At 41.3% G+C, this 27,239-nt stretch overlaps 3 protein-coding genes across 6 annotated transcripts in view; 1 reads left to right on the forward strand and 2 right to left on the reverse strand.

Moving 5' to 3' along the window:
• The window catches only part of LOC126378930 (serine protease snake-like), a 33,688-nt gene that overhangs the window by 4,638 nt on the left and 1,811 nt on the right, over window positions 1–27,239 (forward strand). For 2 of the 4 annotated variants that reach the window (XM_050027468.1, XM_050027464.1), the window contains 6 exons: window positions 5,138–5,268; window positions 6,321–6,433; window positions 6,816–6,968; window positions 7,831–7,951; window positions 8,667–8,801; window positions 10,057–10,724. In XM_050027468.1, coding sequence (XP_049883425.1) covers window positions 5,138–5,268; window positions 6,321–6,433; window positions 6,816–6,968; window positions 7,831–7,951; window positions 8,667–8,801; window positions 10,057–10,233 — 830 coding nt within the window. In that variant the 3' untranslated portion in view covers window positions 10,234–10,724. Of the gene's footprint in view, window positions 1–5,137; window positions 5,269–6,320; window positions 6,434–6,815; window positions 6,969–7,830; window positions 7,952–8,666; window positions 8,802–10,056; window positions 10,725–27,239 lie in introns of those variants that run through there. The other 2 variants (XM_050027465.1, XM_050027466.1) reach the window with 2 other exon arrangements.
• LOC126378954 (uncharacterized) lies at window positions 17–3,824 on the reverse strand. Its single transcript, XM_050027504.1, has 2 exons — window positions 2,850–3,824; window positions 17–217 (listed from the first exon to the last, which is right to left on the reverse strand). The coding sequence occupies exons 1-2, from the start codon at window positions 3,709–3,711 to the stop codon at window positions 144–146; spliced, it is 936 nt and encodes a 311-aa protein (XP_049883461.1). The 5' UTR covers window positions 3,712–3,824; the 3' UTR covers window positions 17–143.
• On the reverse strand, window positions 10,724–25,425 carry LOC126378924 (trypsin-1-like). The gene is made up of 11 exons (XM_050027453.1): window positions 25,336–25,425; window positions 24,824–24,975; window positions 24,532–24,632; window positions 17,489–17,568; window positions 16,199–16,317; window positions 14,362–14,513; window positions 13,442–13,554; window positions 12,850–13,002; window positions 12,435–12,564; window positions 11,699–11,833; window positions 10,724–11,299 (listed from the first exon to the last, which is right to left on the reverse strand). The coding sequence occupies exons 2-11, from the start codon at window positions 24,882–24,884 to the stop codon at window positions 11,132–11,134; spliced, it is 1,212 nt and encodes a 403-aa protein (XP_049883410.1). The 5' UTR covers window positions 24,885–24,975; window positions 25,336–25,425; the 3' UTR covers window positions 10,724–11,131.

The raw sequence follows: 27,239 nt of genomic DNA on the forward strand, positions 1-27,239 counted from the left end.
TTCTTTCACTAAAACTAAGTCACCTTTCATTAACTTTATTTTTCTATTTCCCCCATAGTATTTACCCTGTGAGCACTGGTTTTCGTTCACTACACGTTCGAGGTCGAGGTCTGATGTATTCGGGCGATACACGTTTAACATGTCTAATCTGTTTCTAAGTTTACGGCCAAACAAAATTTCGGCGGGTGATCTGCCTGTAGTGCTATGTTCTGAATTTCTATAGTTGTATAGAAATTCATTTAATTTGATTATCAAATCTTTTGCATTAATTCCTGACAAAATAAGTGATTTTATAGCCTTTTTAACGATCTTAACGCTACTCTCAGCCTGACCGTTGCTGCTTGGGTTATAGGTAGGGGTAGTTATGTGTTGAATGCCGTTCTGTACACAAAACTGTTTGAACTCTGAGGAAACGAATGAGGTGCCGTTATCCGTGCAAATCGTTTTAATCAACCCAAACCTACTCATCACTTCACATAGTTTACTTATTACGGCCTTAGTTCCGTACCCCGTGGATACGTCAAAACACTCTAACCATTTTGAATAGGCATCCACTACAATTAGGTATACCCTCCCGTTAACCGGTCCTAGAAAATCTAAATGTACTCGGTACCATGGCTCAGGCGGATAAGGCCAGGCCGTGAGAGGGGCGCGGCGCGGCGCGGGACGTAGCGTCTGGCACACGTCGCACGACGAGACGAACCTATCGATATCAGCTGATAAGCCCGGCCACCAAAACCGGTTCCGCGCTTCCGCCTTCATTTTATTTGTGCCTAAATGCCCATTATGCAATTCTCTCAATACCACTAATCGTTTGCTAGACGGTACTACTAACTTGTATCCACGTACTAAACAAGATTTTTCTACAGATAACTCTGCTCGACACATAAAATATGGTTTTAATTGATTACCTATAAAATGTCGTGGCCACCCTGACTGTACATACTTACATACCTTTGATAGTACATCATCATTTTGTGTCTCCTTGCCGATATCTGTGAGATTCACGAATGGTTCTTCGCCGCTTCCATTGTAAACAAAGTTTACGTAGGTTGCCGTATCTATAGACTCGACTTCGTTTTGGCTGTCTTGAATGTTGAAGTTGCCCGTAGACGACCTACTCAAGAAGTCTGCGGCGTTTAGATTGCTCCTTATGTATTCTATCGTAAAATTATACGATGTTAAGTATATTGCATATCTCTGTAACCGATTAGCAGTAACCTCCGGTATACCTTTGTCTGAATTAAAAATCGATAACAACGGTTTATGGTCAGTTCTTAAAACAAACGGAATGGCCCTACCATACAAATATTGATGGTATTTCCTAACACCAAAAATAATGGCGGTCGCCTCTTTCTGGATCTGACTATAACTTAGCTCCGCTTTAGACAGAGATCGTGACGCGTAGGAGATCGGGCGCTCGATGCCGTCGGCCGCCACCTGCGACAGCACAGCACCCAGCCCGCTCGGCGACGCGTCCACAGTCAGGATCAGCTTGGCTCGCGGATCAAAGTGCGCTAACGTTATGTCAGACACCAAATCACTTTTAATTTGCGATACCGCGGCATCATGCTCCGCGTTCCACTGCCATTTAACGTTTTTCTGTAGTAAGGTATGTAAGGGGCTTAACACACTAGACGCGTTTTTTATAAAGTTCCTATAATAGTTGACCATGCCTAAAAATGACTTTAATTCGGTTACATTAGTCGGTGTCTTAGCCTTTAACACCGCTTCGACTTTATCTTGACATTTGTGTAAACCTTTGCGATCTATTCTAAACCCTAAGTAAGAAACTGATTCCTGAAAAAGTTTACACTTGCTTTTTTGTAAGACTAAACCGGCTTGCTCTAGTCTACCTAGCACTTCCTGTAGCCTGCTCATGTGCTCCCCTTCGGAGCTACCTGTCACCAAGATATCGTCCTGGAAAACCAACACATTCTCGATCCCGGCGAGCACCTGCTCCAGCGTTCTCTGAAAAATGGCTGCTGAGCTAGATAGGCCAAACACTAGTCTGGTGAACTTAAATAAGCCCTTGTGGGTGTTGATGCAAGTGAGCAGTTGGGATTCCTCATCTAAAACTAGCTGGTTGTAAGCTTGCGACAGGTCTAGTTTCGAGAACGTCTTCCCACCATGAAGCTTAGAGAACAACTCCTCTATACGTGGCAACGGGTACTTCTCTATGACTAGCTGTTTGTTCAGAGAGACCGAATAATCAGCACATAGACGGATGTCGCCGTTGCTCTTCAAGACCGGGACTATGGGGCTAGCATAGTCTGCGTTGCCAACGGGCACCAGAATACCTACCTTGACCAACCGTTCCAACTCTCGTTCTACTTTCTCTCTAAGAGCAAATGGCACTTGTCTCGCTTTGAAATACATTGGTTTAGAATCTGGTTTCACACGTAATTCAACTTTGTGTTCTTTTAAGCAACCTAGGTCATCGGAAAATAATTTGGGATATAACACGGTCATCCGCTCCAGATAGTCCGTACAGGTGTTTACTGAAGTGATTTGCAAGCCAAACTTGGATATAAAATCTCTACCTAACAGATTCGGACCGCCACCCCTAACTACAAACACTGTTAAAAACTCAGTTTTGGATTTGTAAGTAAAAGGCAAGGTGAGAGTACCCACAACGGATATATTGGTGCCGTTATATCCCTGTAAAATAACTTCACTAGGCTTTAACTTCACGTTGTTAAAATATTTGTTATACATTTTGTCAGGAACTAACGTTACCGCCGAACCGGTATCTATTTCAAAAGTAATTTTCTCTTTATAAACCAGTACAGATGCCCGCATTGGCTCACCGTTATTAGATGATATGTTACAAATGAAGTTACGCTTACCATCATCACCCGAATCATCACCCTCGACCTCAATAAAGTGTTGCTGCACCTTATTGTTGGGGCACACCCGACGCAGGTGCCCCCGGTTGCCGCACTTGTCGCACTTGTACCGCTTGTACCGGCACTCCTCCGCCCGGTGTCCCAAATTGCCGCATACGAAACACGCGGTCGAGCGCGGTTCTCGAGCGATCTCAGCCGCGGCCCCCAAGGCTCCTCTGCTGTTGCTGCCGCGCGGGCCGTGTGGTCGCACGCTGCCACCCGCTCCGGCCGCCATCCTATACACGGGTACTTCGACGTGTGGCGCGGCTCCTGGCGCCGCCTGCGCCGCCCCGAGTCGAGCACACCGTATAGCCTGAGCAGTTTCTAACGCTTTGCTCAGCGTCAGCTCCGCCATGTCCATCGTGAAGAGCTTGTCCCGCTCGCGGCCCGGCTGCATACCGAGCACGAAGCGGTCCCGCAACAGCTCGTTGAGACAAGCCGCCGGGAACGCGCAGTCCACAGCGAGCCCGCGCACCCGCGCCGCCCACTGTGCTAGATCTTCCGATGCCTGTTGAGTCACTAAGTAGAACCGATTTCGTTCCGCAAATCCACATTTAGCCGGCTCACAATGGTCGTCCAGTAGTTTCACTATCGCGTCATATTCTAATACGTTAATTTTACTAGGTAACGCTAAGTCCCTAATCAATTTAAACGTTGGTTCTGCTAAACTACTGAGTAACACCGCCCGACGCTTCACTGTCGTTTTGCTGTCCACCTCCAAATCGTTCGCGAGAAACCATTGTTCTAGTTTATCTTTAAAAACTGTCCAGTCTTGGTTCTCGTGATTGAAAGTGCCCATCGCGCCTATTGTCACTCTCGCCATGTCCGTTTATTAATCACACACTCCCGAATAACTTAATCGCACGCGTCTGAGGCCGCCACGTCGCCACTGTTAGTACGAGGGGAGCGGGGAGTGAGAATGAAACGACGCGTATTACTCACAAGATGGTCTATTAGTGACTGCCGTAACCGGTCGTGTAGGGCGCAGCGTACACGCAAATCTTAATGTACCTTACATTACTAACAGTTTTTTAAAATTATTTTCAATTCTATACTTTTGCGATGAAAAATTCCACTTGATATTAACTCAGAATAATCAGCTGTTTCATCCCCCTCAGTATTCGTTACGATGTCACTTACACCCCGCACAAGTACATACTGTACCCATACAAGTAGGTATGGGTGTTAGTGACACCGTAACGAATACTGAGGGGGATGATTCAGACAATGATTCTGAGTTGATATCAAGTGGAATTTTCAGTCGGAAAATTCATGAAAATTTTTGTTTTTCTTTTTATTATTTTCTGTTCCATACTTTTGCGACGGAAAATTACACTTCATATCATCTCAGAATCATGGTCTCAATCATCCATCAAAGTTTTCGTTACGACATCACTAACACCCTGTATATTGCTTATAGAAGTTAGAAATCAGTGCCATAATCTATACAGGGTGTTAGTGGCATCGTAACGCAAACTTTGAGGGATGAATCAAGCCATCATTCTGAGTTGATATCAAGTGGAATTTTCCGTCGCAAAAGTATGGAACTGAAAATAATTTCAAACAACACAAAAAATTGCATCAACTGTGAATCATGGTCTAAACCATCTCCCATATACACTGTATACCAAAGAATTATGTTGCTTCTATTTATTATGATCAGAATTATAATGGGTGGAAGATGTTATGTTATGTTAGCGGGCTCTGTTTTCCGCATTTAGACTTTAAGATGGTCCATTATGCGTGAAATTGTTGACTACGTAAGCCAACCTATCTCCTTCCAGAAGCTCAGAAGCCTCCTGGGGGTTTCACAGGCTTCGCGGAGCGACCCCATTCCTTTGAGGATTTTTACCCGTTGTGCTGACACTCCCGTGCATTCCAGGATTACATGGGGGGTTTCTTCTGCGTCCAGACAGCCTCTGCAAAGTGGGCTGTCCATCATCATCAGCCCATTAACGTCCCCACTGCTGGGGCACGGGCCTTCCCTATGGATGGATAGGGAGATCGGGTCTTAAACCACCACACGGGCCCAGTGCGGATTGATGGTTATTAACGGCTGCAAATGCAGCCGGGACCAACGGCTTAACGTGCCTTCCGAAGCACGGAGGAGCTCGAGATGAAAACTTTTTTTTGTGGTGTGGAAAGTTGCTTAACTTCAACAAACGCAGACCGAGCGCGTTTACCGCTGCGCCACCGAGCTCCTCACACTTTCAACACATTCAACCTAAATTATGTTATTTGTCCATCAGAATGCATCAAGTACCAAACCAGCCTTCTGGCTTCAGAACCTCCTGTTAGGATGGACCTTTGTGGACGGAGACAAGACATGCTCATCCCAACTTCAAACGGATCTGCCACTCCTGGGGAGTATCCAAATTTGGTTAGTATTTTTTTAAGGGTGTTCTTCTATCGTGTGGGTTGTGAGGTGGATTACCAACCTCATCAACCCTGACAGGGATACTATTGAGCCGCCAAAGGCCCCTGACATGACTCATGTAACGACTACGTACTTACATAGTAAGTAGTAACCGGGGCAACGGCCTTCCGAAGCACGGATCATCTTACTTTCGGACAATCAGGTGATCATCCTGTAATTTCCTAACCAAACTAGGGATCACATTTGTGATTTTGAGTTCAAGTGATTTTTGTGATATGTCACCAGCGGGATTCGAACCCGGGACCTCCGGATCGTGAGCCCAACGGTCAACCACTGAACCGCGGAGGCCGTTAAGGGTGTTGGGACCCTCGCTGTTTAAGGTGTTCTAAAGGTGTTAGTGACATCGTAACGAAAACTTTGAGGAATGAATCAAGCCATGATTCTGAGTTGATATCAAGTGGAGTTTTCCGTCGCAAAAGTATGGAACTGAAAATAATTGAAAAAAACACTAAAATTTTCATGAATTTTCCGACAGGAAAATCCATTTGATATCAACTCAGAATCATGGTCTTAATCATCCCCCTCAGTATTCGTTACGATGTCACTAACACCCATACCTACTTGTATGGATGGATACCTGTACGTACTTGTAAGGGATGTAAGTGACATCGTAACGAATACTGACAGGAATGATTTAGCTGATTATCCTGAGTTAATATCAAGTAGAATTTTCCATCGCAAAAGTATACCGGAAATAAATTTATTTTATTCTCATTTAAATAATTTAAAAAATATAAAAAAATCGTGAATTTTGCGACGGAAAATTCCACTTGATATTAACTCAGAATCATGGTCTAAAACATCCCCCTCAGTATTCGTTACGATATCACTAACATCCTGTATATACTTATTTATCTAAAGTACAGTTTTCACTTACACAGTATTTAAATGTTGTTTTTGTGACTTATTATTAGAAATTACGTATAAAATAAGTTATGTAAAGGTTTATTTACGTTTATTTGTAACAAAAATATAGAAACCCCATCTCCCATCAGGTGTTGCTTGGTGTCGGCGAGACGGCGGAGTCAGCTCAGTGGATCTGCGGCGGTTCCATCATCAGCGAAAACTTCGTGCTCACTTCTGGCTCTTGCACTGGGTCACAGGAGACGTGAGTACCATAACAACAAGGATAGCTACTTAGGACCGTGGGCGACCGCCGTGGTCCAGTGGTTGAGCGTTGGGCTCACGATCCGGAGGTTCTCGGTGGGGACATATTACAAAAATTACTTTGTGGTCCCTAGTTTGGTTAGGACTTAGGACATTACAGGCTGATCACCTGATTGTCCGAAAGTAAGATGATCGGTGCTTCGGAAGTCACGTTAAGCCGTTGGTCCCGGTTGCTACTTACTGATCTGAAGTAAGTAGTCGATACATGAGTCATGTCAGGGGCCTTTGGCGGCCTAATAGTAACCCTGACACCAGATTACGTAAGCGGACCCTGTGAGAAATGGAATAATGCTATGCTATAATGCTAGAGATGATATTTTCAGGGGCCAAGTAACCTTCGTCCGTCTAGGAGTCCAGAACAGGTCAGAAGTCGTAGACGTCACCCGGACATATAGAGTCAAACGAATCATTAACCATCCAGAGAACAAACCACCACATTTGCACAACGATATTGCCTTAGTGGAGACTGAGCATCCGTAAGTATTTTTTTTTTAAATAAAAAATAAATTTAATAAAACCAATTTATTTCAGGCATGTAATCCATACAGTACAGATTATAAAATTTAAAATTTTAAATCAACTAAATTATAAAATTAAAATACAATTTAAAAGTTAAAACATAATAACGGGTTCTTACCGCGTTTAAATCAGGGATATGAGACTCCCGATCATGTCATCGCGTGATCATGGCACTTGCAACAGTGTCGAAATATCGGGAGTCTCATATCCCTGATTTAAACGCGGTAAAAATCCGTTATTATGTGTTTTAATTATGATAATAACCGCGTAAACCTAAAACAATTTAAAGTTATTTATTAAACACAAAACAACATAAGTACAGTTATCTACAAATAGAAAAACTCCTCCAAAGCCGCCAGTTCAGAGTAGATAGTACTGAACCTTTTCGAAGGATATCTCCAATTTGGACGACGTATTCCTTATACAAGATGTTATTGACATCGTGACGAAAACATTGAGTAATGATTCAGACCATGATTCTGAGTTAATATCAAGTGGAATTTTCCGACAGGACATTCCACTTGATATCATCTCAGAATCATGGTCTGAATCGTCCCCCTCAGTATTCGTTACGGTGTCACTAACACATATACATTTTGTATGGCTACCTGTATGTACTTGTACAGGGTGTAAGTGACATCGTAACAAATACTGATGAGGGGGATGATTCAGCTCTTTATTCTGAGTTAATATCAAGTGGAATTTTTTGCGTCGGAAAATTCCACTTGATATTAACTCAGAATTATCCTCCTCAGTATTCGTTATGGTGTCACTAACACCCTGTATTATGTGTAAAAAGTCGTCTCTTTCTCCTCCGAGGTTTAAGCTGGACAGTTCCACTGTACCAGCCTGCCTGCATGTTGAAGAGGAGGTGAAGGATGAAGCTGTTGTCGTTGGATGGGTCGGGAAGGGCTTCGAAAACGAAGGTTTAATGCAAAAAGTGAGTAACATTATGGCAGACCTAAGATCACGCACGCATATTTCCTTTCTTCTTCTTCTTCTATAGTGTGGGTTGTGAGGTGGATTACCAACCCCATCAACCCTGGTGTCAGGGTTATTATTGAGCCGCCTAAGGCCCCTGACATGACTCATGTAGCGACTACGTACGTACATCAGTAAGTAGTAACCGGGAGCAACTGCTTAACGTACCTACCTTCCGAAGCACGGATCATCTTACTTTTGGACAATCAGGTGGTCAGCCTGTAATGTCCTAACCTAACTAGGGATCATAAAGTGATTTTTGTGAAGTGGAATTTTACCGTCGCAAAAGTACCTATAGAATTGAAAATAATTTTAGCAAACACTAGGATTTCCATGAATTTTCCGACAAGAAAGTTCACTTGATATCATCTCAGAATTATGGTCGGAATCATACCCTTCATTCGTTACCGTGTCACTAACTAGTATGGAGTGTAAGTGACACTCCATACTGAGGGGGATGATTCAGCTCAGTATTCTGAGTTAATATCAAGTGGAATTTTCCAACGCAAAAGTTTGTAAATTGAAAATAATTTTAACAAACACAAAAAAAATGTGAATTTAGCGACGGAAAATTCCACTTGATATCAACTCAGAATCATGGTTTGAATCATCCCCCTCAGTGTTCGTTACGATGTCACTAATACCCTGTACATAACACTAATTACTCGTTTCAGACGACATTGAAGAAACAGACCGATTCATACTGTTCGTCACATTTCTACGAGGAGGAAGGACATCGGATCAAAGTCCACCAGTACAATCCACAAACCCAACTCTGCTACATCCATCATGCTAAGAATTTTTGCCGGGTAAGTAAATAAACAGCAGCAGTCCCCGACCAAACAGCGACAGGATTACAGAACGTAGTGGGTAGCTCACTGGGACGGGCTAACCTATAAAATGCTACTTAAGTTCTATGACGATCTTGTGACGTAGCGAGTAGGCGCCGCTACTTCAAAAGCGCACCCCTGATGCCGGGCAGCAGCGGTATCAGTACTGGTTGGAGGCTGAGGAAATGGATTCTGGTAGGGCTCTAGCTAGAACATCACCGATTGAGAAATTGGTCGGTGTACTGCGGAACGGAAGGCGATTGGGGCAACCACCGTTCTGCACGCCCTATCTATGGAGTAATGGCGATTACTCCACCGACAAGAGCGCAGCTCTTAAATAAAGAGAGAGAGAAGTAAATAAAAGATTTTATTTTTGACGTGACCTATTGCCCACATGAGAAATTCATTTTCGGAGGTATGTGACCGGACCTAACCTTGGCAGAAGGCAAGAGGGAAACCACTGCCCTATTTTTCCCTAAAAAGTAGCATGGAGAGGAATGCTACACCGACAAGAGCGTTGCTCTTAAATTAGTGATGATGATGATGTGACCTAACCTGTATTGGGCTGGTTTTCCCTTCGTGGGTTGGAAAGTCAGACAGGCAGTTGCTTTTGTAAAAATCCGCACCTGTCAAATCTTCAGGTTAGGTAAGCGGACGGAGGATAAAGAGAGGCGGATAATGCTAGGGGGTGAAGATTATACTTCTTGCCAGAGCCACGTTCTTGTCGGTGTAGCATTCTCCATTCTTGTCTATCAAAAGCCATTTTTTGGACTTTCGCCTTCTTTTTAATGTGTTCCATGTAAGCTCAAAATATCCGGGTTTGATTCCCGATGGGGGCATTGTGAAAATCACTTCGTGAGACTGTCCTTTGTTCGGCTAAGATTGCAGGCTGAATCACCCGGTTGTCCGAAAAGGTAAGACGATTCTGTGCTTCAGAAGGCACGTGAAGCCGTTGGTCCCTTGCTACTAGACCAAATGCCTCCCGAATACCAACCCTCAGTGGAGCAGCGTGGTGGAGTATGCTCCATACCTCCTCCGGTTCATTGAGGGCAGGCCTGTGCCCAGCAGTGACTAGGCTGTTGATTTTTATGTATGGTTGTCTGGAATAAATCGCTTTAAGCGATAATGCCGCCATTTGCCATGTACCTAGTTAAATGATTTTTGTAACTATTATTTTTTTTATTTTGGTGCGCTAAAGTATGTTTGAATTTAGTTCTTCACATATTTTTTTTAGATCAATGATGGAGGCCCTTTGATGATCGACAACGATCGGTACAAGTGCATGTATGACGTCGTCGGTGTGACTGCGTTTGCGCAGAGCTGTGGTGTCGACGATAAACTTGTTTATTACACCAAAGTCTCTGGATTTGTGCCTTGGATCGAGTCAGTCGTGTGGCCCGAAAATTCATAGGGCGCATACATACTAATATTATAAATGGTAAAGTGTGTTTGTGTCTGTTTGTTTGTCCGTCTTTCACGACAAAACGGAGCGACGAGTTGTGGTGATTTTATGAATGGAGATAGTTGAAAGGATGGAGAGTGACATAGGCTACTTTTTATCTCTTTCTAGCCCCCCACTTCCCTAAATAGCAGGGTGGAAGTGTGTATGGAGCAACCCGCAATTAAATTTTTTGTTAGTCACAAATAGACTACATAAAAATTTTCAGTATTCTACCTCGAAAACAGACACACACACACATTCCCATTTATAATATTAGGATGGAGCAGCTGCAGCTCAGCAAATGCCGTAGCCTACAGTTCTCTTGCTTCCTCCATATTCATCAGCGGTAATACGAACTCTATGTTATGTACTTCCGTCAATTTTAATTATACCACTGAAATTCCGATTTATAGTCATATCATAGACGAAAATTTCATAAATAAAATAAAAACAAAATAAAATGTTTTCATTATTTATTTTACAAAAGTACAAAATCTTAAATCTGAGTCTAAGGCTGCGTTTCCATTGACGCGGAGCTGTGCGGAGATGAGCGGCGATGTGCGGATTTGACCGATCACAGCGTTCGAGAAAGCGAAAAACGAAGACGCTCTGTCACTCTCTCCCTCACGGTGATAGTTAGCTCAGCCGCTGGTGCGGGGCAGAGAGTTGCCGTTCTATAAGTATTATTCCTTATTATATGCCACTCTGACCCCCACACTAAGAGTTAATAAACTAATCTCAGCTTTGAGACTGCTCTCGAGATCATGTCAATGTGACAGTTCTTATATAAAAACAGGGACTTGAGCATGGTCTTGAGGGCAGTCTCAGCTGAGATTAGTTTACTAATACCACCCTAAGAATGGTCTAATTAAGGCCAGACTATGGACTCAATCCAGGGCGTAAAGGCAGTTACCCTGGTGTATATACCAGGCTCGCCTTCAAACCCACAGGGACCTCCGAATGAGGTGACCCCTATGACTGTGTACATGCATTTGATTGCGTTGTTCTTGATTTGAAGGGGTCCGCCGCTGTCTCCCTGGAACGAAACGTTAGTTGGTTAACGGCTATCCTAATTACGTTGAAAACCTACCGTCATTTTATAAGTAGATAGCCTTTTAGTCACAAAAAGCCCTTTTCTAAAAATACCCCTAAGCACACAATGTTAATTTCTCAAAATGCCCTTTACTCACAAACGGTCCCTTTCCCAAAATGTCCCTAAGCACATGAGGTTCATTTCTCAAAATACCCCTAAACACATAATTTTCCTTTTTCAAAATTCCACTAAGCAACATAGATTCTTTTGAAAATGCCCTTTACTTCTTACAAAAGGTCCTTTTCTAAAAATACTCTAAGCACATAAAGTTAATTTCTCAAAATAACCCTAAGCACATAAAGTTCCTTTCTCAAAATGCCCCTAACTCAAAATGCCCCTCACCTGGCAGGTATCCTTCTTCTCCCTCTTATCTCCGAAGCACAGCTGCGTCTGGCTGTTGAACCCTTGTAACATGTTGCGCACTCCAGGAGGGAACTTGTTCGTGCACTCCGGAGTCGTGAATTTGTTTAGGGTCACCTGGAGTTACAAAGTTTAAGTTGCATTTCTCAAAAGAATACATTTGATTCGCTTCTATATATCTACTCCGCCTGTATCCACCCACTGCTGGGTATAGGCCTCCTCTCTTTCACGCCATCAAATCGCATCACGCGTTCATAGAAGGAAAAATTTAAGGGAAGAGAGGAAGGGGTAGACTTAGAAGACCATTTATGAAACAAAAGAAAAGGTGCAGATCGTGTCGTATCAGGAGGTGAAGAATTTGGCGGGAAGAAGAGAGGAATGGCGATAACTCCGCCGACAAGAGCGCAGCTCTTAAATAAAGAGAGAGAGAGTGGGTCGATAGCGATAAGCGCTGAGGGAAATCGTCGACCAATCCGGCGGGGTCGGTATCGGGGTCCTGAAGTGTTTGGTGTCGCGAGTTGATTGGCTGCCTCTATGGCTAGAGTGATCGTGTCGTCGGGATCGTATATTACGTTCTTCAGACGCCGATACTTTTCATTATCGTCCCTAAGCGGAATGTATTCGGAAGCCGTAACTACCAGGGGATTTGGTTGGTGCGGAGCAGAATCGAAAAAACGTTTTGAAGCTAATTTGAGCCATTGGGCAATGGTTAACAGACCTTTTGCAATGTATTAGCTGTGGGTCCGTTATAACTCACGCTACCCCACCCTGTGGCAATTGCTTTGTCCTGATTGACGTTATCCCCGATGTGCAGGCACGCAGGTACAGCAAACTGATCCAATTTCATCCTGTATATAGAAACATACAGGGTGTTAGTGACATCGTTACGAAAACTTTGAGGGGTGATTCAAAAAATGATTCTGAGTTGATACATAAACAGCCTATATGCGTCCCACTGCTGGGCACAGGCTTCCCCTCAATCAACAGGAGGGGTATGGAGCATACTCCACCACGCTGCTCCACTGCGGGTTGGTGGAGAATCTGAGTTGATATCAAGTGGAATTTCCTGTCGGAAAAGTAAGTGGTTTTATACTTTTGCGACGGAAAATTCCACTGCTAAGTAAAATACTTACGTCGTCTGGGTTTCCAGTAAAGCGATATCATTATACTTCACTGGAGACTTGTAGTTTGGATGTTTGATGATCCTGCCTATCCTGTATAGGCGGTCGGCTGCGACCTGGTCCGTCCTCTTGTGAGCTCCGAGCCTCGCAAACGATACGTCGCCGCTGATGACAGAAATTCAAAGTTCAAATTCAATCGATCTTCTCCTATCGTGTGGGTTGTATTTCCAAAAAGGGACGTCAGCTCAGCAATATGTTGTGACACTCCGACATTGAGGGAGTGCCACCACGCTGATTTCCAGCTGTGCCCATAAATACTAAAAAAAAAAAAATGCTTAAATCTAAACAATAATTAAACAATTTAAAATTCTTCTTCTATCGTGTGGGTTGTGAGGTGGATTACCAAACTCATCAACCCTGGTGTAAGGGTTACTATTGAGCCACCAAAGGCCACATGGCTCATGTAACGACTACTTACATCAGTAAGTAGTAACCGGGACCAACGGCTTAACGTGCCATCCGAAGCACGGATGGGGGATGGGTCACCTTAATTTTTGGACAACTAGGTGGTCAGGTAGCATAGTAACACTTTGAAGATACTTACTTGTCCCTGGAGGTGGTACAGTGACCTGCAGTCAGCACAAAGCGGTCACTGATAAGAGTTCCACCACACAACCATTGGGCACTCTCTGCCGTGTCTCCGTACCCTAACAACACCTGAAACCATCGTCATTATAAAAACCGAGGAGGGAGTGGAATTCTTTGCCGTCTTCTGTATTTTCGAATGCATATAACCCGGGTGCTTTCAAGGCCAGAGTGAACAGGCATCTTCTGAGCTCCATCTTAGGCCTTGTCAATGCCTTCGGGCAAGTCTGAGGCCAGGAGCAAACCCTTCAAAGGTACTTAAAAAACGGCGCGGGCTGCGGTAGAAACAAACTTATGACAATGTACTGAGCGTTCACGGAGAAACTTTTTTGCAGGCGTTTGTTTGAAGTCTGTCGTCACATATGGCGGGTGATTCGCCAAAACGCTGGAGTCAGAACAGTTGTTGAGCCACCAAAGGCCCCTGACATGGCTCATGTAACGATTACTCACTTACATCAGTAATTAGTACCCGCGGCCAATGACATAACGTGCCTTCCGAATCAAGGACCATCTTTCTTTCGGACAATCAGGTGATCAGCCTGTAATGTCTTAACCAAACTAGGGATCACAAAGTGATTTTTGTGATGTCACTACCGGAATTCGAACCCGGGACCTCCGGATCGTGAGCCCAAAGCCCAAACCACTGGATCACAGATGCCGTTCTACTTGGCTACACCCAGACCAGGGTATAAATTCAATGATGATGATGGCCAGGCTTGGCAAGGTTAGCCTGGTCAACCCACACCCCAGAAGACTTAATTCATCATCATCATGTCGTCCAAACCGTATCCGGCGACGGCGACTCCTAAATATCTATCCCGGGTTGTTGTTGTGGTGGGCCCTGATGAGACCGGACCTTCAGGTCGAAGACTTAATTACCATGTGAGGGAACTCCCTGGGCGTGGTATCTTGACCACCAACAATCAGCTCATCAGCTCCGTGGCCACACCGGTCTACACGAGCCTTCTCTCCAGTCAGGGCTGGTCCTACTACGCAGGGGAACACCAGCTCTTCTTGGTACTCGATGCATTCTGGTGAGGAAGAAGAAAAGTGCATTCACTCATGATTAACATTATCACTAATTCAAAAGCCACGCTCTTGTCGGTGTAGCATTCTCCATGCTACTTTTTAGGGGAAAATAGGGCAGTGGTTTCCCTCTTGCCTTCCGCAGTACTCTGTCTGACGCGAGTGGGATGGCGCCCAGAGTGGTCTATTTCAAAGCCGTACTAGGACTCCTGTCCTCAGTCTCTGAATACACAGTTACCGCTGCCCTCATGGACATGACTATATCGCTGGAGAATCACAGGGACATCCATTGCAAGGTGAACTAAGTACTCACACCTCACCGAGTTTTTGTTTTTAAACAATTCACAGCACGGTTTTTTGTTGGCACGTTCAATTAATGTATTACCAATTGATAAGCGTAATTTGGGTACTGGCAGAATATCAGTGTTGGTGAGAGTGGGTACTCGTATCTTAGCAACAATATGCTGAGTCAGTCCCATTTCCCTGGGCAGTGTTAGCTACTAGTCATAAATTGGCCCCGATTCCTGCAGACACCTCCTAATTTTAAGTTATACCCGTCATTTTCTTATCCGCCGAAAAAGAAAGGGACGGATGATTGTCCACAAGTTAATTTTAAAATGAATAACCCGTGCGAACAAAATAGGCATCTCGCTGGTATGCAATCCGTTTGACGTGCTGTCTACTTAACTCCGTCGGGTTATAGGCCGATGTAAAATTTTTAGACGGTTGTTTTAGATTTCTGCTTAAAATTGACGTGTATTCCATAAATTTGATGCCTGTCGATTACCCGTCCCTTTCTTTTTCAACGGATAAGAAAATGACAGGTGTAACTTAAAATAAAATTAGATGGCGTTTGCAGGAATTGTTGAAAGCACCATTGTTAATCTTAATTTATGTAAATGCTTTTGTATTTTGTAACCTTCACTGTTTTGGGAATAAAGTTATTCTATTCTTTCTGTTAGACCAACGTGATAGGTGAGCCGTATCGCCGTCTATAATGGTCGAGACAACTGTGTCAATTGGTGCAAGTCCGGTATCGGTACTACACATACAGGGTGTTAGTGACATCATAACGAAAACTTTGAGGGATGATTCAGGCCATGATACTGAGTTGATATCATGTGGAATTTTTCGTCGCAAAATTATAGAACGGAAAATAATTTAAAAAAACACTAAAAGTTTCATGACTTTTCCGACAGGAAATTCCACTTGATATCGACTCAGAATCATGGTCTGAATCATCCCCCTGAGTATTCGTTACGATGTCACTTTCACTTATAACTTAAAAGAAAATTAGGAGGTGTCTGCAGGGATCTGGGCCATTGTCTGTAAAACGAGGTGTTTTGTATGAAGTGTGGACCTGTATAAGGGTGAATTTATCAAAATATGCCAAGTTTGGTGGCGAACTGTCATATAATTTTTTCGTGAAAAATTGGGTTCCAACATACAACCAACAAGGTTGGGTTTCAACCTATAGGTGGAGATTTTTAATTAGCATATAGTTACTAATGATTATATTTACTGTACTATTCAGCTGTTAATCTTCCTAAAAGTAAATAAATAAATAAACATGAAAAAGGATCCTTTTAGATCTTTACATGTCGGAACCCAATTTTTCACGAAAAAATAATATGAAATTTCGCCACCAAACTTGAAATTTTGATATTCACATAAGAGAAGTGTTACTCACTATCCCAAGCTTTCCGTCCGTTTTTAGGCGCAGTTCTTTCTGGTCCCAATGGCTCGCAGGTACCACCTCCATTATTCGTCTCATAATCATATATCGGAGGGATATACATTGTTGTAGTTCTGTAAAACAAACAACCATAGCACGTAACATAATTTAAACAACATACATAAATACGTAGTAGGCTGATCTGTAGACCACCTACGGGGTCCACGGGTGGCGGATAGTGGAACGGCCATCAGATATGATGGTTAGCTGCGAATATAAAAATAAGCAGTCCCCGACCAAACAGCGACAGGATTAGCAGGGCGTAGTGGGTAGCTCACTGGGACGGGCTAACCTATAAAATGCTACTTAGGTTCTATGACGATCTTGTGACGTAGCGAGTAGGCGCCGCTACTTCAAAGTATCAGTACTGGTTGGAGGCCGAGGAAATGGATTCTGGTGGGGCTCTAACTAGAACATCACCGATTGAGAAATTGGTCGGTGTGCTGCGGAACGGAAGGCGATTTGGGCAACCACCGTTCTACACGCCCTATCTATGGAGTAATGAAGGCGATTACTCCACCAAGAAGAGCGCAGCTCTTAAATAAAGAGAGAGAGAGAGAGAGAGATACATAAACAGCCTTTATACGTCCCACTGCTAGGCCCAGGCCTCCCCTCAAACAACCGGAGGGGGTATGGAGCATACTCCACCACGCTGCTCCAATGCGGGTTGGTGAAGGTGTTTTAACGAGATCCTATTCAAGATTGACGGGATTAGGCGAATCTCCTTAAGTTATTTTTGTTTTGATTTTGCAGATTTCCAGTTTTTATTTCTTTCAAAAAATATTTTCTTTTAATTAACCTCACTATCACAAACAAGCAGTTTCCATCGTTTTCAGCCATCCTAACTTTACATTTTTTTATGAACTAGACGGGATCCCGGAAATTTCGAAAACTCGCGGGATTGATATTTCCAATCCCGCGGGATCTCGAATTTGCTATCTCGATTCAGGATTGCATTCCCTAGTATATACCCTTATCTATGTATGAAGCATAAGGTCAATGTGGTGAAGACCGTCTGGGCTAAAAGACCGTCTATTGCCAATAACTTCTAAATTTGAATAACTAGCGCCTTACGTCTCTGTCGATAAAACAGTCCCTAAATAGCCAGTCCGAACCAAAAACCGTAGATGGCGCTAGTATGATTAGTTTGGACAATATCGGTCCTGCAATTTTTTTTTACCATTTCGCGCTTCTTGCGATCTCGATTCAGGATTGCATTCCCTAGTATATATGAAGCATAAGTACCTTTGTGTGGACGTAGTGAGGACATTGTTAGAGGAATCAGCGCAGCAGACCACGGGATCTGTGCCCTCAAACCCGCAAATCTGAAATGAATAATTCAAAATGAAATGAGAAAATTAATGATAAAATATCTGCCAAGATAATTAAGATGATCCGTGCTTCGGAAGACCGTTAAACCGCTGGTTCCGGTTACTATTTACTGATATGAGTAGGGTTATGTATACGATATTTTAAATTTGTCAGAAAATAAATTTATAGCTCATGTGAAGCTTACTTTATGTAAAAAAGCTTATTATAAGACTAATGACTACCTAAATGATAAAAATGTCTGGTATTGAATGAGTTCCTCTAGTTTTTAAATAACTTGTAATGTATAAGTAATATACAAGTTCCTCCTACTCCTCGGAGCAGACTCCTACTCCGAACCCCAAACGAATTAACTCAAAAGTCCGCATAAACTTTCGAATTATGAAGCGGCTTGTTGGCACGAAGCGAAACTAGATAGGTACATTTTGTTTATTGAATATTCCGATCTATCGACTATCGAGAATGTTTTTCGACTACCTTAATGCGATCATTAACCACAAAACACCACTTCGTATTAATTAATGAAGAAAGCAACTTTCCCGTTCCCGCCAAAAAGCCCCGCCTCGTGGCGTATTTTTTTTTTTTGGAAAGGGTTTAGCGGCTCTGGCCTAGTAGCATTTTAAGTCCTGTAATATTGCCATAGGAATATATATCACAGTAAAATATATAATAAGACTTTTGATGTTGCCAACAATTCTAATACTTTTTTTTTTGTTTTTGTTTTCCCCGAAGGGTAAGGCAAAGGGAACTATGCCCATACAGCCATGTCTGACGTATTTTGTTTCTTGATGATTAATGAAATGATGAAAGGTGATGATGATGAAACCTAAGCCCCCACCCTCGGAGTAGACTCCTACTCCGAACCCCAAACGAATTAACTCAAAAGTCCGCATAAACTTTTGAGTTATGAAGCGGCTTCCTGACACGAAGCGAAAATAGGCAGATACACTTTGTTTATTGAATACTCCGATATAATAACACTCGCGAATGTCTTCCGACTAACTTAATACGATCATTAACCACAAAACACCACTTCGTATTAATTATTTAGATTATTCAATGAAGAATTTCAGTTTACACGTAGACCTCTCGGTGTACGGACGAGTCCACAGCGGTACCTATTCGCTTACCTATTCAATTTCACCGGTTCTCAAACTATCATTACTTAACATGAATCCGAAGTGTAATAACTGCGTCGAAGTTTTGACTGATGGAGCTCGTTGCTATGGTTGTAACTGCGAACTGCATTTCCACTGTGCTGGTATTACCGAAGTTGGCTACCGAAGATTGGGGGAGAGAAAACAGACTTGGCGCTGTCCCAAGTGTAAACAATCGGGAATATCGGTGGCGAGTGCAGGCATATCACCGGCAACGCCACGATCTCAACCTTCTGCGGTCGCGGTTGTGGAGGCGCCGGTCTCGCCGCTGCCTCCTCCGGTTCCCTTACAATCAGAGTCGGAATCCACTATTCTACAGGAAATTAGAGCTCTTGCCGAAAAACTTGCTCCGCTCGATGCAATAACTGCAGAAGTAAAGGCGTTACGTGCAGATCTTGTGGAGCTCAAGTCTACAGTTAACGAAGCTAATAATAGCGTCAAAAAGTTTGGTGCTAAGGTGCTGGAAATTGAGAAAAGGCTTACACAAGTTGAGAATGTACAGGTGAATGTCAGCTCACTACAGTCAAGGTTGGATAAGCTTGAGTGGGAGTGCAGTTCGAGGGAGCAATGGACGCGTATGAGCAACATTGAAGTTAAGGGAGTACCTCAGACTTCTACTGAAAACTTATATGACATAATAGGTAAAATTGGCCAAAAAGTTCAGTATTCAGTATCGAAGCAGCAAATCAATTTTATTGCAAGAGTTCCTACGCGGGATGAAAACCAGCCGAAACCTATTATAATTTGTTTTAATAATAGGTACGTTAAGGAAGATTTCATAGCTGCCGCCAGAACTGCTGCGAAAAAAGGATCTCTTACTCCTGCTGACCTTGGATTAAAAGGAAGTCAAAAGATTTTTGTCAATGACCATCTTACGATACAGAACAAGAACTTGCTCACCAAAGCTAAGAGAGTTGCCAATGAGCAGGGGTTCCGCTATATTTGGGTGAAGCATTCAAAAATCTACGTGAGAAGAGACGAGACATCACCTATTATTGCTTTGAAGTCGGAAAAGGATATCTCGAAAATGGTCAAAGTGTAATACTTATACTTAATTTCTTACTGTATATAACTTACCTAATCATTTATACTTTTTTATATATCAATATGGTCTTAGAAAGTTTGAGTATCGTAGCCGGTTGCAGTGCTAGTTGCACTTTTCTATTATTGCTATGTGTGCTATTCAATTCCGGTAAGCGCCTTTTATATTTTACCTATCTTTGCTCGGTTGTTATTATATATTATTTATTGTACCTAGGTCTAGCGATGAGAATAATATCTTATTATGTACCTAATAGTCAATTTTATGTGTATATGTGTATTGTAACCCTATCGTCTGAGTTGCATATTCATGTTGAGTGTTTTTATATTTGCTATAGTAATTATCCGAAATGACTTCACTTAGCATTTATTATCAGAATGTCCGTGGCTTGCGTACGAAGACCAGTAATTTTTATGGAAGCGTCTGTTTGAACAACTATGATGTGCTCTCGATAACTGAAACTTGGCTCTTGGACAGTATTTCTGATTGCGAGGTAATTGACGGGAGATACTTGGTATGGCGTAGTGACCGTAATTATGAAAAGACCGGGCAAAAATTAGGTGGAGGGGTACTTTTGGCTGTACGTAAGGATCTGTGTGTGACCGATAGGCCCGAATGGCGAAGTTCGGCTGAGGATATTTGGGTAACCATTACTCTTAAACGCACTAAACCGGCTATAACTTATAAATTGCATATTTGTTCGTTGTATTTAATTAAGGAAGAAGGTGGTAATTCTTATAAAGAACAACTTCAAAGTTTTCTTAGTAATTTGTCTACATTAATGTTGTCGCATCCCATGGACAAATTTATTATATTAGGCGACTTTAATTTCGGTAAGGATGTTGCTTGGGTACGCTCGAGTGATGGGGATGAGATGATACCGATCAATTACACAGCCGATTACATAACGGAATTCCTTGACGAAATAACAACTTCTTGTCTATCGCAGTATAATGGTGAATTCAATATCAATCAAAGAGTGCTTGATTTGGTGTTGTCTAATGATCATATTACTGTTCAGCACTGCGACGACCCGCTTGTAAAGGAGGACGACCAGCACAAGGCCCTGCGTATTTCTGCTAACTTTGTTGAAATACATGCATTGGAAGATAGCAGAAAAACTAAATACTTGTTCAATCGTGGCGATTACTCCTCTATCATCTCTGAACTTGATAATATTGGTTGGGAAAACTATTTAAACTCACCCGAATTGGACCAATCAACTAATCTTTTTTATAATAAATTATATGAACTTAGAGATAAATACATTCCTATAAAAACTATAGTTACTAACTCGCACCCGCCGTGGTATAGCCCAGCCTTAATAAAAATCTTAAAAGAAAAATACAAATATCATTCCAAGTATAAAACTTACAATAATGCGTCAGATTACCAATCGTTTGCGATACTTCGTGAAAGAGCTAAATTGCTTGAAAAAAGCTGCTTTGATGAGTACATTACTAAAATTGAATCTTCCATTGTAGCCAACCCTAAATCCTTCTGGACGTATGTTAAAAGTAAAAATAAGAGTAGTGTTTACCCTAAAACTATTTACTACAAAGATAAAATAGCCGATACCGGGCGGAGCATTAGTAATCTTTTCGCCGAATATTTTCACTCAACCTTTCTTGTGCCTAGCGTTACTCCTTCAACCCGTAGTATTCCGGATTTAAGTAATAATTATATTAGTAATATTGAGATTAATGTAAGTTACGTGTTGTCGTTGTTAAAGTCCTTAGATATGTCCAAGTCCGGAGGCCCAGATATGATACCGCCTGTTTTCATTGTTAGTTGTGCGGAAGCCCTGGTGGTACCGTTGTGTATATTGTTTAAGCGTTCGCTGGATGAGGGTTTGGTCCCATCGATTTGGAAAGCTGCATTTATTACTCCTGTATTGAAAAAAGGTAACAAGAGTAATGTTGAGAATTACCGTCCCATTTCTAAATTGTGCCTGTTTGCTAAAATATTTGAGAGGTTAGTACATGGTGAAGTATACAATGCTCTTAAATGTTACTTTGGAAATGAACAGCATGGATTCTTAAGGAACCGTTCAACAGTATCTAACCTTATCCTGGCAAATGACTGTATCACTAAGGGTATGGAGAATGGAACTCAGGTTGACGTAATTTATACAGATTATAGCAAATGTTTCGATCGGATCGACCATAGTGTGCTGTTGGAAAAACTGATGGCGGCTGGCATACACGGTGACTTGTATAGATGGTTTGCTTCGTACATTGACAATCGCACTCAAGCAGTCGTACTTAACGGATTCACATCTGACTGGTCCACCATTCCTTCTGGGGTCCCTCAAGGATCGATACTAGGGCCTATGCTGTTTGTAATTTTCATTATGGACATCAAGAATTGCTTCTGCAACTCTGATATCTTGCTGTTTGCTGATGACATGAAAATACTTAAGGTAATAAATAAAGCGTCTGATGTAACTGAACTTCAGGCTGACTTATTCAGGTTTGAAACATATTGCATTCATAATAAATTAGATCTGAATGTGTCTAAATGTTTTTTCATGTCATTCACGCGTAGGTATATTTTATTTGATTCTGAATATGTTTTATTAAATAAAAAAGTTTCTAAAGTCAACGAAATTAAAGACCTTGGTGTAATACATGATAGGAAAATGTTATTTACTAACCACCTCGACTATGTCATTAACAAGTCCTCAAGAGCTTTGGGATTTGTTATGAGGACTTCCGCTACTTTCCGGACTCTGAAGTCAATAAAAATATTATACTGTGCCTTCGTACGTAGCCACTTAGAGTACGCCTCCCAGGTATGGAACCCTCAATATGCAACTCACATAGGCCGTATTGAAGGTGTTCAGAAACGATTTTTACGTTTTCTCGACTATAAAGCTCATAAAAAGCTTCCCGACTATGAGTATCGCTGTAAACAATATCATTTTTTACCCCTAGCTGTACGACGGAACATCGCTGATATTTGTTATTTAATGAACGTCGCTAGAGGTAGGATTGACAGCCCTGAATTACTCAATAAGATTAGAATTCGCACTAACCAGCTACGCTTTCGTCAGAGACCACTCCTATCATTGCAGCCTGCAACTACAAACTACTGTAGTAACACTTTTATAATTAGAGCATGTAATAGTTTCAACAAGGCGTCTACTGATCTTGACATAGACCTTTTCTGCACTAGCATTGCATCCGTAAAGAGATTGTTAACCCAGAGCCATTTTAATAGGTTAGGCTTATAGTGTTTGATAGAATTATTTGAACTGTTTTACTTCAGATGTTATTGTATCTTTAACTGTACTTACACGTTTATTAATTCGTTTCTTCTAGTTATTTGTTAATGCTGCTGTTATCGGACTTATCCCGTTAACAAACGGTTTACGTTTTTTAGTATGTAGTTAACTGTTTAGACTCATATATGTGGAAATTTTTTGTTGGCATGTAGCTTCTTAGAGTTGTGTATATTTTGTGTAATTTTGCTGTAAATTTCCCTAAAAATAAATAAATAAATAAATAAAAATAAATAAAAAAGCCACAATTCTAATACATTGAAATAAAAACTTGAATATTTTTTTTTTTATTTAGTCCGTTCAACGCTCTTTCCAGTGGGTGCCACAGCATTCCAGTAAGGAAATAAATGAGATATTTTTTCCTTAAAGGACCGGTCCAGTCGCTTTTATAACCTAAAGCTAATGCATTTTGCATTTAATATTAATATTCGCACGCTGTATGGTTGAGTGATGGACTTTTATTGATATAATTTATATTTAAGATCTTTTGTACCACTCTAGAGCGAATAAATTTTGTTTCATTTCATTTCATTTCATTTCATTTTCATTTCATTTTTGAGCCGCGATAGCCCAGTTGGTAGAACGCTTGCCTCTCACTTTGAGGTCGCAAGTTCGCATCCAGCATAGGCCTAAACCAATGATAGTCGGATTTGTTTTCTAATTCATGTTTGGATTATAAATGATTATCACGTGCTCAGCGGTGAAGGAAAACATCGTGAGGAAACCCACATTCCCGAGAAATTCGGAGGTATGTGACCTAACCTGCATTGGGCTGGTTTTCGCGGGTTGGAAGGTCAGACAGGCAGTCGCTTCTGTAAAAAACCGGACCTGATAAATCTTCAGGTTAGGTAAGCGGACCCTGTGAGAAACGGGTTGATGCTAATGCATTTTTAAGCTAACTACATTACCAGTTATATTGAAGTTGTGTTATTATCGCGTGGGTTGTAATTTTAAGGTCAAAGACCGAATGATCGACCTTTTCAACCAGGGTGTCAGGGTTATTGCTTCTTCTATCGTGTGAACAGCCTCCGTGGTCTAGTGGTTAGAGCGTTAGGCTCACGATCTGGAGGTCCGGGTTCGATTCCCGATGGAGATATTTATAATCACTTTGTGAGACTGTCCTTTGTTTGGTAAGGATTTTCAGGCTTGAATCACCTGATTCTCCGAAAAAGTAAGGTGATTCCGTGCTTCGGAGGGCACGTTAAGCCGTTGGTCCCGGCTATTAGCCGTAAAAACACCTCCACCAACCCGCAATGGAGCAGCGTGGTGGAGTATGCTCCATACCCCCTCCGGTTGATTGAGGGGAGGACTATAGGCTGTTTATGTGATGTTTTTATGTTCTATCGTGTGGATTGTGAGGTGGATTACCAACCCCATCAACCCTGGTGTCAGGGTTACTATTGAGCCACACTAAGCTATTGTTATGGCTCACTACGTACCCTTCAGGTCTTAGTATTATGGATTTGAAGAAAGTCACCTGTGGGTTGATCCTCCTCTTGATATCCTCGACGGCTGCCGGACACTTCCTAATGTTGATGCATGTCCCTGGTTGACCAACCTTCGTGGTGCAGCGATCCCCTGAAAGAGTGAGAATTTATTTTGTCAAATCCGAAATATAACGTCTTCCGTTTTATATCTTGTTGTAAAATCCGATAAATAATGTCTTATGTAATTACATTTTACTTGGTTGTCAAAAGAAATAAAAGAGACAACAGTACATAGCCAAACCAATAACATAAATTAAAAAAAAAACAAAAAACTAAACTGACCTTGAGTGGACACGTTCCTTAAAAACAAAAACAAAAAGATTGCACACGTTCTGTACAACATCTTGTTTGTTCACTTTTGTTATACACTTATCTTAAACACTTAACGTTTAAATACCTAACTAGATTTTTCTAATCACATCGGAAAATATAATCTATAACAAGAGGTACCAGTTAATTAAGTAAAAACAATTATACAAAATAATTATCACAACGTTACTATTAAAAAACCATTAAAAACATATAAAGACAAAAGTTGCATTTAAAAAGACCTGTTTTTTTTAAATAAAAAGAAGTGTTTTTTCCCGTTATTTCGAATGACGGTAGCAACTCTCGTTCTAAAATACAATAAACAGCATCTTCAATACATTAGCACCGATAGAACAAGATATTTTAATTAGCTTTATTTACAATAATTTATTTAAAAAACACTAAAATAGGCCGAAAATTTCATGAACTATGGCATTAAATTATTTTTTTAGTTTTAAAATTTAACACTTTTCACCAAAAAGAACCTTTTATGTGTTTACAAAGTCTCTTTATATTTGAAAAAAATATATAAACATCAAAATACGTGTGAAACCCGCGCGCGCTCGATCTTACTAAGTGATGTTTAGTGTTGTCTCTGGCATAGCGAGCATATCGATAATCTGATGACGATCTCCGTGGTCCAGTGGTTGAGCGGTGGGCTCACGATCCGGAGGTCCCGGGTTCGATTCCCGGTAGGGACATATCACAAAAAAAATACTTTGAGGTCCCTATTTTGGTTAGGACATTACAGGCTGATCACCTGATTGTCCGAAAGTAAGATGACTCGTGCTTCGGAAGACATTTTAAGCCGTTGGTCCCGGTTACTACTTACTGATGTAAGTAGTCGTTACATGAGCCATGTCAGGGGCCTTTGGCGGCTCAAAAACAATGATAAAAGATGCATATGTAATGTCTGTTATCCGTGAAATTAGAAGGTTAAACGAAGACAAATCTATACAGCGCCAACTATAATTTTTATTGGGGAACTTAACCTGGAAAGCTCCTCACTGGTGGAGCGAAAAATATCGATAAATTTATCGATATTTTTTCCATCGACACGTTACATCACTATCGACACCTGTCATGGCCGGCGTTGGTCATCGGCTGATAAATAATAATTACCGCCAACTACTAAGTAAGCTATCATCTTCTTTTTTCCTTGTTACATATTTTTATTTCATGTACATTGATGCTTTAGTACTAATTTGATTAAAGCAGTAGCTCTGTGAAACAGTAATGGAATCAGAAAGGAAATAAAAATGATACGATCTTTTTTATGTTCATTGCAAAATAATATTATGCAATAAAACCAGGAAAATGGCGTTAAAAAAGTTAAAACACAGCCGGCCAAGTGGTTAATGCCATCTACAATAAGTCACGTTAAAAAAAAGTTCAACTGTCTCTTCCCGGGTTCCGGCGGGGCCAAGTTTACAATAGTCTACAAAACTAGGTAACTAGGTAAGCTAGTCAAAACAAAAGTTTTTTATTGGAGTACTTATGTATAAAAATACTGTCATTTGACTTCATCAATAAAAGCGATCAAACGTCGTACTCATTATTAATTAATTCGTGAATAGAATTTCGAAAATAAGTATAAAAGTAAAATGAGATTGATTTTTGATCATCTTAGGCTGGCTTCTATTTCTATATTAGCTTTTTATAATTTATCGTTATAATATAATACCTACAAGAGAATGGCCCCGATTCCTGCAGACACCTAATTTTATTTTAAGTTATACCCGTCACTTTCTAATCTGCCGAAAAGGAAAGGGACGTACGATTGTCAACAAATTAATTTTAAAACGAATGAATAACCCGGGCGAATAAAATAGGTATCTCGCTGGTATGCAATCCGTTTGACGTGCTGTCTACTTAACTCTGTCGGGTAATAACCCGACAGCCAATAGGCCGATGTAAAATTATTAGACGGATGTTTTAGATTTCTGCTTAAAATTGACGTGTGTTGCATAAATTAGCCTGTAAATTACCCGTCCCTTTGTTTTTCAGCGGATAAGAAAATGACAGGTATAACTTAAAATTAGTTGGCGTCTGCAGGAATTAGCACCATTATAGGTAATACTTCGTTAGGTACTTACTTTTGATTTCCTTTTACATACATAGACCTGGATAAACTCACATACAAACAGAAATTCTCACTTATTTAAATGAAAGTTTACACTTTTTACAAATCTTCATAATGCTTAAAACTCTTCTCCCACGTCGTATACACTTTGAAACCATGTCACATTAACTTTTTTGACAAATTAAACCGTAAGTCTCGTTAAATGACAAATATGATAGTGCAACAGGGTTCTAAAGTGGATACATGATATTGCTTAATAATACTGTATATACTTACATAAACTTACTTCTCTTTCCCATCGGGATA

This window comes from Pectinophora gossypiella, chromosome 27, assembly GCF_024362695.1.
Source record: "Pectinophora gossypiella chromosome 27, ilPecGoss1.1, whole genome shotgun sequence".
Lineage (NCBI taxonomy): Eukaryota > Metazoa > Arthropoda > Insecta > Lepidoptera > Gelechiidae > Pectinophora > Pectinophora gossypiella.